This window comes from Hibiscus syriacus, unplaced genomic scaffold, assembly GCF_006381635.1.
Source record: "Hibiscus syriacus cultivar Baekdansim isolate YM2019G1 unplaced genomic scaffold, ASM638163v2 tig00110457_pilon, whole genome shotgun sequence".
NCBI lineage: Eukaryota > Viridiplantae > Streptophyta > Magnoliopsida > Malvales > Malvaceae > Hibiscus > Hibiscus syriacus.
Window position 1 is genome coordinate 1,563,720 of NW_024062744.1, and position 12,367 is coordinate 1,576,086.

Genomic DNA, 12,367 nt, shown 5'->3' on the forward strand with positions numbered 1-12,367 from the left:
CTTCAGAAAATGGAAGGCCATGGTGGAAAATGAGACTGATTTGAAAGTCAAGCAGTTGAGGTCTGACAATGGAGGAGAATACAGAGACAGTAGATTCAGAGATTTCTGCGCAAACAATGGGATCAAGATGGAGACAACAGTTCCCATAACACCGCAGCAGAATGGCGTAGCAGAGCGCATGAACAGAACTCTGAATGAACGTGCCAGAAGCATGAGGATACATGCCGGATTGCCCAAATTTCTATGGGCTGAAGCTATCAACACTGCAGCTTACTTGATCAACCGTGGGCCCTCAGTTCCTTTGGATGGCGGAATACCAGAGGAAGCTTGGAGCAAGAAAGAAATAAACCTTTCACACTTAAGAGTGTTTGGTTGTATTTCTTATGTACACATAAACTCTGCTGAAAGAAGTAAACTTGATGCCAAGTCCAACAAATGCGTCTTTGTTGGTTACGGTGGTGATGAGTTCGGTTACCGGTTTTGGGACTACAAAAATCGAAAGATCATCAGAAGCAGAGACGTCATTTTCAATGAAAATGTGATGTACAAAGATAGGTCAACTGCAGAATCAAGTAATACCGAAGCTGAAACAAAGGAATTTGCTGAGTTCGAGGAGATTTCTGGAAATGATGTTCAGATCAATCCTGAAGCAGTTCAAGAAGAACCAGGCACACCAGAACTGAGACGCTCCTCCAGAATTCCTAAACCAACCCAACGGTATTCTCCTTCTTTACACTACTTGTTGCTGACTGACAATGGTGAACCAGAGTGCTATGATGAAGCAATGCAAGTGGAGGATTCAGTCAAGTGGGAGTCTTCCATGAAAGATGAGATGGACTCGCTTATGTCAAATCAGACATGGGAATTAGCTGAATTACCACCAGGCAAGAAAGCGCTCCACAACAAGTGGATTTACAGGATCAAAGAAGAGCACGATGGGAGCAAACGCTACAAAGCAAGATTGGTTGTCAAAGGCTTTCAGCAAAAAGAAGGTATTGACTACAATGAAATTTTCTCTCCAGTCGTAAAATTGTCTACAATCAGACTGGTGTTGAAAATTGTAGCTGCAGAGAATTTACATCTTGAGCAGTTAGATGTAAAGACAGCTTTCTTTCATGGTGATTTGGAGGAAGAAATATATATGAGGCAGCCAGAAGGCTTCATAGAGGCAGACAAGAAAAACCTGGTATGCAGGTTGAAGAAGAGCTTGTATGGTTTAAAACAAGCTCCTAGACAGTGGTACAAGAAGTTCGATAGCTTCATGAGTAGCAGTGGTTTTATCAGATGCCAAGCAGATCATTGTTGCTACATCAAGAGGTTCGACAACAGCTTCATTATTTTATTATTGTACGTTGATGACATGCTCGTTGCAGGCTCAGACATGCAAGAGATTATACACTTGAAGCAAAAATTGTCGAAGCAGTTTGCTATGAAGGATTTGGGCGCTGCAAAGCAGATTCTTGGGATGAGGATCAAGAGAGACACAAAGTCGGGGACTTTGATGTTATCACAGGCTGAGTACATCAACAAAGTACTCTCCAAGTTCAACATGCAAGATGCTAAACCAGTAAGTACACCTTTAGGTGTTCATTTCAGACTCTCCAAAGACCAGTCACCAAAGACGGAGGAAGAACGTGCACACATGGTGAAGGTGCCGTATGCCTCAGCAATTGGAAGTCTGATGTATGCCATGGTTTGTACCAGACCAGATATTGCTCATGCAGTGGGAGCTGTTAGCAGGTACATGAATAATCCGGGCAAGGTACACTGGGAAGCAGTCAAATGGATCCTCAGATATCTTCGGGGTACCACAAACAAAGCACTTTATTTCAAAGGTGGAGATATGATACTGACAGGCTATGTAGATGCTGACTTAGCCGGAAATGTCGACATCAGAAGGAGCACTACAGGGTATGTCTATACTCTAGGAGGAACTGCAGTGAGTTGGGTTTCTCAACTACAGAAGATAGTTGCTCTCTCCACAACTGAAGCAGAATATGTCGCTGTTACGGAAGCCAGCAAGGAGATGGTTTGGCTCCAAAGTTTCTTAGAAGAGTTAGGCAAGAAACAAGAAAACAATATCTTTTATTGCGACAGTCAAAGTGCTATCCATCTAGAAAAGAATCCGTCTTTTCATTCCAGGACAAAGCACATACAATTGAGATATCATTTTATCCAGTCTCTTCTGGAAGATGGGATTTTGAAACTTGAAAAGATTAGTGGAGCTCAAAATCCGGCAGACATGTTGACAAAGACGGTGACTACGGACAAACTGAAGTTGTGTTCAGCTTCAGTTGGCATGCTAGAATAACAAGACCATATATGCTGCTGCATTGATCGAGGTGTGAAGACATATTAAAATCAGTCTTCAAGTGGGAGATCGTTAAAAGTTTCAAAGTTTGACAACCAACTTTGGAAAATGTTTTTTCAAAGTTTGACAACCAACTTTGGAAAATGTTTTTTCAAAGTTTGGTAAATGTTTCTTTGAAAAATGTTTTTCAAAGTTTGGTAAAATTTTGGTAGATGTTTGTTGAAAATAGGAATGGGTAAATTTACTTTAGTCATTGCACTTTAGGGTATTTTCAAAGATTAGTCCCTAAGTTTCTACTATAAATACCCTTACCCATTTAGCTTCAAAATGATCCCAAAACATTTCTTTCTTCCTATACTAGAGAGCTTTCTTGTGAGTAGTGAGTGTTTTGTAAATACCTGTAAATTTTCTCTCTTAGTAAAAGATCTGCAGCAGCCCGGAGACGTAAGCACAATTGGCTGAACTCCGTTATCAATTTTCGGGTATTATTTTTCCGCTTTTATTTCGCATTCTCACTAATCTGGTTATAGGGAAATTACTTGTATTAGGTTTATTTTCCTAACACAAAGAAACCAGAAATGAGCTTGAATATGAAAGAAAAGTATTGTTCCAGTCTTATTGCAAACAATATTAATTGAAGTTCTATTTGGATGCCGCTTTTGCTATTTTTCTTTTCATTTTATTTTTTGCCTTGGAATTTTTAGCATTTATTCGAAATAGCTAAAGCATTAAACAAATGAAGCTTGAGAAAATGAAGAATTAGGCATGTATCCCTCAGGAAAAAGTTTGTATTTTACTAAAATGAAAAGCATCATGTAGCAAAAAATGTCTTTCTGTTGGAATGCAAGTGGGACATTGTTTTTTCATATGGAATGGAAGCAGGGTACTTCGGGTTTTCCTTCTCTGAAGTGAGGATCTTTTCTGGCCTCTCGAGGATTATTAGGAATCTATTGTGTGAAATATTCAGCCTACAATCAATTTATGATTTGAACTGATACCGCTGGATTCTGCTTTTAGCTTTTTGGTAAAGACTTGTAGATAACAATTTTTGTCAAATTTGCAATAGCAAATCTTTGAAGGACATTGCATATTGTATTGATTGGGGGGTTGAAAATGACTTGCACAACACAAATGGTTGAATGGACGTGGGGGCTCCAGAATTAGAGTTTGGTGCAGAGTTGAAATTCCAGTTAAGCTTGCACTAACAATAGGATGTAACATTATTGTAAGATACCAGTTTTTCTTAATACTTTGTGCAAGAAATCTGGTACTCTGTATTATACTGTTAGTGGGGCTATTGTACACCGGTCATCACTTAGTGAAATGTTTTGCTTCGTGACCTGGGCATTTTTTTTTCTTTTAAACCTTCAGCTGCAAACTTCTATGAGATTCTTCTAGGATGTTATTTGTTTCCTCGGCGACTTGGGGACAGCACCTTTTGGCTTCAAGATTAACTTTGCTTGCAGAGCTTGCAGATCATGGACATTCTGGTGCTAGACAAACCTTTGTTTTTGTATGCTTTTTGATGGTTCTACTAACTTTTAAGGTGTGCAATTCCCAACTTAGATTTATTTTTCCTTTGAAGTTAGATTTTCAAGGTTACAATTATTACAATATCTAGTCACCTCTTGATATCTTGATGCTGGTCAATGTTGCTTTCAATACTAGTGATTTGACTTTGTTCCTCAGGCTTCAAGCATGGATAAATTAACCTGTTTTTCTGTTGCAGATATTCGGATAGTTGAAGATGAGGTTGACTTGGCTCCAAAAGCAAAAGGTATGATAAGAGGAAAAGCCAAGTGGGACACAGAAATATTCTCATGCTCTTACTATATATATACAGTACATATGCATGATGGAATTATTCTTCCTGGACAAACCCATCAAACCGCAGGAGACCCTTCAATCTCTTGATTAGCCACCACCCTGAGGCCAGTGATAAGAAATACCTGGTGACCTCCCACTTGCAGAGCCACTAAAACATTGGAGGCAATTTCCAGTGGAGATCAGTGGGCAACTCTCTTGTCCAAATCCTTATGGGCCCTGATGATTAGTAGACACTTCATCTGAGTAGTCACTCTCTTGTCACGATCCATCTGCCTGTGTTAACATCCCTTGGCTAAGCTGGAATGTCTTTGAAACATGTGCATTCTAGCTAGAATCCTGTAGCCATTATTCCATGAACATTGATGTGTGGTCCAAGCTTCATTTAAGCACTTCGGACATGAAAATCTCTGTCTAAGCCATTCATTCAAGGGTTGCTTATTGAATTTTATCACTAGACTGCTCCCATATCAAACTCAGTTTACAATTAGTGAGTTTACTGAACTGTCGAGACTAAATGGTTTTAATCGTAACTTGGAAATATACTTTTCTATCAGCTTCCTCTGAGCTATCTGTATGATTGCTTGATTAATAACATCCATTAGATGTTTAGATTCGATGGTTAAGCATGAGTTGCCTAATGCATAGGTGCTAGGCCTTTTGAATGTTACTGATCAAATAAAATTCTGTTCATAAGAGCCATATATTTTGTCTAGCTGGTGGATTCAGGATCTCTTGAAAATGAGCCGTGGCTGTAAATTTTAGTGTCGAAAAAAGGTAGAGGTGAACTTAGTAGACTGGTTGCATGGAGTTCAAGGTCAATAAAGTGCATTCCCTGTCAGACATGGTATTTAATTGCATGGTACTGGCAACAGTTATGAGAAAGTGGCTTATTTTGGTGTTCTTCTTCAAGAGAAATTACACATTCCGATTAGAATTTTCTTAAACATTTCCATTATTTCATTATATGCATGGTAGTTGAAAGATTTCAAATATTTAAAATAGCAGGAACAATGTACCAAATCATGCATGAGAAGAAGATGAAAATGGTTTGTATTTGTAAAGCTTTTCAGATTCTGAAATCTGCAACATACATGCTTAGATTATACTATTTCTACCATTAAAGTCAAAAGAGTGAGCCATCCACTGAACTAAACATCCCCTGCCCACCACTACCATCACCCCCCCCTAAATTGAACAACTGAATCCCAACAGTGCCCTAAATAGATTCCAGAACCACTTACTTTTCCCCCATTTGGCCATTTCCCTTGCATCACCTGCCCATCCCCCCTGTTCCTGCATTGATTTTTATCCCCTACTTTAACAAAAATTAAATTTTGATTTTTAATAATAATATTTTTGACATTTCCAAGTGGGGGAGGAGGTCAACAAAAATAATATCTTGGATGTCACGTCTTCAGATCTTATCCTTGTTGATTTCTCATCTGGAAGTTCATATCCTGTTACATTCACAGCACCAAATTAAATGTGTATTAAATTTTCCATTTTTATTTTCTCTAGAATATGTACCCAACTATTATGACCAAGTTAGAATGATCCAAAATCTTTTGGATTCTATCAAATCTTTACAGGAATGGAAAAAGAAGCGACATTTTCACCTGTTTTTTTATTATTTATATTTTTAAGATTTGGAAATATATATTTTGAAATTACGAATAAAAATAAGTGGCCGTGACTACGTTTGTGGAATTGATTTGATTCAACTTTTTAAAAATCAAATCCATGGAATAGACGCTTTGACCAATCATCTATTGGTGTTATTATATAAAAAAACTCCAAAAATTATTTTTCTGAGAAATACCCTCAAACTATATTTATTAGTAAAATACATTAAACTGCCTAAGATGATGAACTAACATTCTGGTTGAATCTCGTGTTCTAAAAAAAACGAGTTTTATACATTTATTATTATATTTATATAAAATTAAATGATTTTATTTGTAAAAATTGACGAGTTTTTTCGTCGTTTTATATGACACGAGGCAATTTTACATGGTTAGAGATATTTTTTAACAAATATTGGAGGTATACTATAAAACAAAATTGGGATTTTTTTATATAATAATGCCTCATCTATTTGGGGAGCATTCTTAATTATTGAAATTCACCATCAATTTGAACACGCAAAACAGTGTTTGACTTGGAATTTAATTTAAGTAACAACCTGGACTCATCATTCCTACTAGGAATTGAATTCTACAGCTCAATTATTCTATTTCTTGCTATCCAGACAATTTTTATAAGCTACATTTTTAATGGCTTTAATACAAAAAAAAAAGGGGGCTTAAAATACTTTGGTCATGCTTTAATTCAAGTAGTAGATTAAATGCTAATCTTTTTTTTTATAAGAAAAGGAAAGCACATGAATACTTGGTCATACATAAATGCAATTAGGCCACGTGCCAAATGGCAAACTCAACTTCCGAATTAATTATGAATCGCAAACAAACAAACAACAGGCAGAATCCCAATACTTTCTATTTTAATTAGTTTTTTTATCATTGGATTAGGATGATGAAACATCAGGATGCATGAATCTTACCATGTGGTTTGAAGGGTACGACTGAGAGTTATAAAACTGGTGGGTGGATGGACCCTGCTGGCTCGACACCGACGAGCTGTTTCCCGGCGTCGATGGCTCCAACTCATCGAGCTGGCACTCTAGGTCTACCCCGAACAGCCGCACCAGCCTCCTCGGGTTCCCAGCTGCTACACCTTCGTTTTCAGCAAAGTTTTCTGAAAATACGCAAAGGAAGGGCTATTCACATTGCTAAATTTCACATATTCTGCCCTACATAAGTGTGCATGTACCTGCATGAAGGCAGTCTGGTCGGTATGGCAGATCAGCATCATGGCCTTGAATGTGGCTAAGATAAGGATGTCCTTGATACGATCCCCTACTGCTACACCACCCTTCATCGCCACCGCCTCCAGAGCCAGTCACAGTGTTTCCGCCATCAGTCGAGGCTGCACTGCGCCTCCTACAACCTATAAAGAACCTATCGCCATCCGATCGGTGTCTTTGGAACAAAATAATGTCACCGGCGTCAAGCTGCTTCTCTTTAACGTATCGGCTCCACCCTTTGGTCAACACGTAGCTTTGGCTGCTGTTCCAATACGAGTAACGGAAACGCCAACACTTTCCCAACTCGTCCTCGAAGCTCAGCTGCAACCCTTTGTCGCTGGACTCACCGCCGAGAGGGAAGTACTTCTCCGCATGCTGTTTGGGTATGACGAGCCTGTTGAGCTTTCCCACATCGCTCGGGGTCAAGGGCTTCTCGAACATGGTTTCCGTTTCATGGCTTTGGTCCTCGAGCCCTTGTTCTTCATGCTGGTTAAAGTTGGAGGAGGAGTGAGCGTGGTTCGAAGAGAAGAACATGGATTGTTTCAAGAGTTTTTTAGCCAAAGATCTGTGAGGCGGGAGAACAAGAAGCGCAAGGCGAGGGCTTTTGAAGAGGAAATAGTGTTGAGGGAGGAGGGGGAGATTGTAGGGCCTAATGAAAAGACATATATGATATATTTTCTTGTTGTTTGAGAGGGAAGAAGATAGAGGAGTGGGCACAAATGAGTATGGGGTTTGATGTAGAAACTATTTGATGCAGACCATCGGAGAATATAACAAACAAATACCACTTTTTTTTAATAAATTATTACTTTTTTAAGGGGAAAAGTTGGGGTAAGGGGGAGTTGTAACTTTACGAGAGTACATTTTAAGGTTTTCGCCGGGGGGGGGGGGGAGCTTTTTAAAAAAGATTAGTATGTTTTTTATATAACAAAGATATAAAGCGAGGAATTCGAACTTATTTACTGATTTGAGTAATAAAATAAAATGATATTTTTCTTACAAAATTTTAAATTTGAATAATTATATTTAGAAAATTCGTATTATCAATAATTAAAAAAATTTCTAAATAACTAATCTGAACTTGAAAAATATTGATTCTTAATGGTAAACATTGTTGTTGGGAGTAGAGCAGTTTGAGTTTGAGTTTCCTTGCACGTAGCTTACCTGCAGCAAAACTTAACGTTTCTAATCCCATGACAGAGACATAAAACATTGTATATTACTGGTAAGCAGCGCTGAATTCGACAAAACATGTATGGTATGGGGAAGAAATCTTGAGTAAATAAAACAGAGTGAATACTACTACTGCTACCAGTACTACTAATGAATTGTGTGCCTCATGTTGGTGTTGCATTGGCAAGCAAATCAGAATGGTAGGGCCATTAATGCTGACGCAGTATGGAGGGCATCCCACGGCAGCAGACCAGCTATTTAGTAAACCAGGCCAGGGTTGATCTTTTACCCCCCATCTCGCTCTCTCCTGCAGAAAAAGAAAGGGATTTTGTATCATTTCAAACAGTGAAAAATCTCATACTTCATTGTAAAAGTGTAAAACCTGACACAGATGGCCATGCTTGTTAGGTTTGTGTTCAGTAGGGTAAAAGTCAGTGAAAGGAAGTTTTTTTTTTTTAAATACTAAAGTAGTGGTGGTAAAGGATTAAGGAGAATCTGCGTGTCGTGTTTTCACGCCTATCCTCCCGTTTCATTTCCTCCCATCATGGGTTCCTTTTTTCTCACTCAAATTTCCAGGTAGATTCAGACACCCTCTCTTCCCCATCCCCAAAAAGGGCTGGACTGCTTGTTTTAACTTAAATACATGTTGTTTTCTTGTACTACGTTACAGAAAGTGTTTGATTTATTTGAATCAATCCGATCAAGTTTATGAAAATCAACTCTAATTTTTAACATCAAATTAAATAAAAGACTTTAACTTTCTTTTTTTCAGTCGAGTCCTATATAATATATTTTCTAATACTACATGTATCGTCCAAACATATCTTTATAAAGGAAAGCTTTTGTCTAAATTTCAATGTTGTTTTGTAATTGAAAAGCCCCCAGAATCTGTACAAAAAACCTTTTTGTACAAAAAAACCTTGTCAAAGAAGTTGGTTTGGCAACAACAGGATATTCATTGATTTATAAAGGAGCTTAAACCAGGTTTTTGAAGGAATCTGCATCCTAATTCATTAACTCTCACATGCCATGGAACCAAGACTTTTGGACTAGAGTAAAGGGTCAATCAATATTTGTAATAAAAACAAGGGTAGACTACTCAGTTGATCACATAACTCTTAAATTGTTTCAATCAATCTACTAGCAGTTAACAGTGACAGAAATGATGATGTGGCCATTAAAACCCACTACTCATTTGACCACTTAACTATTTAATTGTTTCAATCAAACCACATAACTATAATTATGCCAATTCCTTTTAACTACCACATCATCATTTCCGTCAACAGATAACGACTAGTGACTTGATTGAAACAATTAAATGGTTAAGTGGTGGCACGAACCAACTTACCAAGCTGATTAGTATTATTTTTATTTCATCGCAAATGATGATGACTCAATGAAAGATGTGTCGACAAATATACAATGTCTGTGTGATTCATAAATAATTTCTTGATTCAAATAATCAAGATTTAATATATTGATTCTTATGGATTGAATTTGACTTAAGTTAACATCAATATTGACATAATGCATAAAAAAATATGATTGAAATTAAGTAAATATTTATATATCTAATTTTTGATATATTTTTACTAACTATTTTTAGGTAAATTATGTACAAGTACTACTATTAGTCAGATAATTTAATTATTTTAACGAGGAAAAACATATGTTCCCTCTATCCCATTAAATTTGTCCTTTCCATGTTTTAAAATTATCTCATTGAAAAAATCAACAGCTTATTGTTAATAGGGGATGATATTTTGTGGAAAGAGATGGAAAGACTTAATGGATTAGTTTACTTCTTTTAATTTGAATGAAGGGTCACCGATTGATATAGATCATATACAAAAACTTTCGACGCAAGCTTGAATGAGGGAAAGAGAATGAACTTTGAAGAAAAGGAAAAGGAGAACTCTCGTTTAATTAGAAGAGGTGAATATTTATTTTCTCTTATATATGTTGTTGTATGCGATATGATAATGTTAAAGAAAAATAATCTTCTTTTGTCGCACTTCGTATAAATTATGATGACCTAACATTTTAATCATCTTTATTGCCTCGTAGAAGAGGAGCCTCTCTCGAAGAGGAGAAGAGATACAATAATTGTCCCCCTTAATATATGAGCATGCCAATGTATCTAGAACATAAATGACATTTTTTACAGTGAATTCTCGACCCGCTTTAAATAGGGTGAACTGTCAACTCTCAATCCAACAACAGCCATGAACCATCACCTCTTATGTTGACCACCAACAGAAGGTTTTTACGACCACAATTTGATAAGCATCACTTGACAGATACAATACAGCGTGATTAAAAGGTCTATGCCGCGGCCTGAACATTGTTGAAGTATTTTTTTTTTCAAACTTGAATGGGGACCATACTTTCAAATATGTTGGTTGACACGGACCGACCAGAAGGGGTAGATCTAGCGGCATTAAAAATATAGTTGAAATGAAGACTAATCTACAAAGCCGATAACTTGGACTATGTAGGAGGTCTACATTGGCAGCACCTCAACTTTATTCATTTATTTTGTTTTGTTTACACTTTAAACCATCATGGATTATATGCCACACATCGAGTTCCGAGGAGGTTTGAGGTTAAAAACAAAACCATTAACGTGTTGGGTTTTCAATGAGAATAGCAGGCCAGGCAGTTCATGCCTGAGAAATCGGATAGGGAAGCTTACTACTGAGTCTGTCGATCACGCTCTGCTGCAGCGCTAGATCTTACCAATTGAAAAAATTCATATTGGAATTCTAATATAAATAATCTTAATCTTTATTTAAATAATTTACGGAAATCTACGGGTAATTCTCGTAGTACGTGGTTCAGACTAATCTGACGAACGGACAACTCCGGACCTAACTAATCCTCGCTCAGGTGAAACATGAGTACTTTCATAAAATATCTTATTGGATTAATTTCCTAACCATATCTCAAATAAATAATCAAAAATGCTAAAAAACTAAGCATTTTTGGGTTAACAAGCTCGATTCGGGGATTTCGGATCAGAATTTGACAAAACAGACTTCGGAATCAGATTCAGAACGTCAAAAAACATAAAATATTACCTTTAAAAAATTAACTTTTTGGTCAAAGTCAAAGTCAATGGGTTGGACAGATGATTTGGAGGCTTTCGGGTTCGAACTTGGCGAAACGGACCCTAAAAACGAATTCGGTACGTTGTCAGAATAAATATACCCAAAAAAAGTCAACGACCGTTTAATGGCCGGTCAACGCCAGTCAAAGTTTCAGTCAACGGTTGTCAACGACGGTCAGCGGTCAACGGGTCGAGTCAACAGGTCGGGTCAACGGGTCAAACCGGTTTTAATGCTTCAAATCGATTTTGAACCTCCCCCACGCGCAGTGGTGGTGCGTGGGACCTCTTCTGGCATCGGAAAAATTACAGAAAAATTTCCAAAAATTATTTTAAGAGATTTTGAGGCACTTACAAAGCTCGATTCACAATTTTGAACAGTGGAGAGCTTGATTTTAACACGTCCGAAAATTTGACTGCTTCACCTCCCTCATTCGCCGGCGATGACGAAAACAAGGACATCGGCGGACTCGGAACGACACAAGGAACACGATGGTGCGGAAGGTGTCGAAAACGGAGCAACAATCGGAGATGAATTGGAGGTTTTCTCTGCGGTGGTGCTAAAAAAGTCGAAACTTTGAATCAAAATTCACGGTGTTTGACAGCGTTTCACTTCAATTATTTTACAAGGTTTGTTCATCGGTCGATGACGAACACGATGGTGGTTTCAAATCGATGATCGGTGGTCGGACGGCGTCGAAATCGGATTTGGAAGTTAGGCGTTGGAGGAGGAAATTTGGTTATTTTGCTTGATAAAATACCCCCGAAATCCAATTCATAACCATTTAATAGATAGTCTGCCAACACATTTTGGGTAAATTCATGGCTTAGTCTATGAATTTTTCTCACTTCTAAAATGCCCTACAAGTTTTGAAAACTTTTAATTTAATCCCCAAATTTCACCAATTTACACAATTATAAAAATGTTTTTTTCATTTTTCCGGGTTGTTACAATTCTCCCCCTCTACAAGAAATTTCGTCCTCGAACGAAATTTACCTTATGAAAATAAATGAGGAAACTGAGCCTTTATTGATTCTAATGTCTCCCAAGTAGCTTCTGAGGGGCCACAGTTACTCCATTGAA

The 12,367-nt window shown here is 37.5% G+C and overlaps 1 protein-coding gene across 1 annotated transcript; it reads right to left on the reverse strand.

Annotated features, from left to right (window-relative positions):
• Positions 1-6,602: 6,602 nt before the first annotated feature.
• On the reverse strand, positions 6,603-7,745 carry LOC120126258 (B3 domain-containing protein At2g36080-like). The gene is made up of 2 exons (XM_039144489.1): positions 6,968-7,745; positions 6,603-6,892 (listed from the first exon to the last, which is right to left on the reverse strand). The coding sequence occupies exons 1-2, from the start codon at positions 7,533-7,535 to the stop codon at positions 6,663-6,665; spliced, it is 798 nt and encodes a 265-aa protein (XP_039000420.1). The 5' UTR covers positions 7,536-7,745; the 3' UTR covers positions 6,603-6,662.
• Between the last annotated feature and the right edge of the window lie 4,622 nt (positions 7,746-12,367).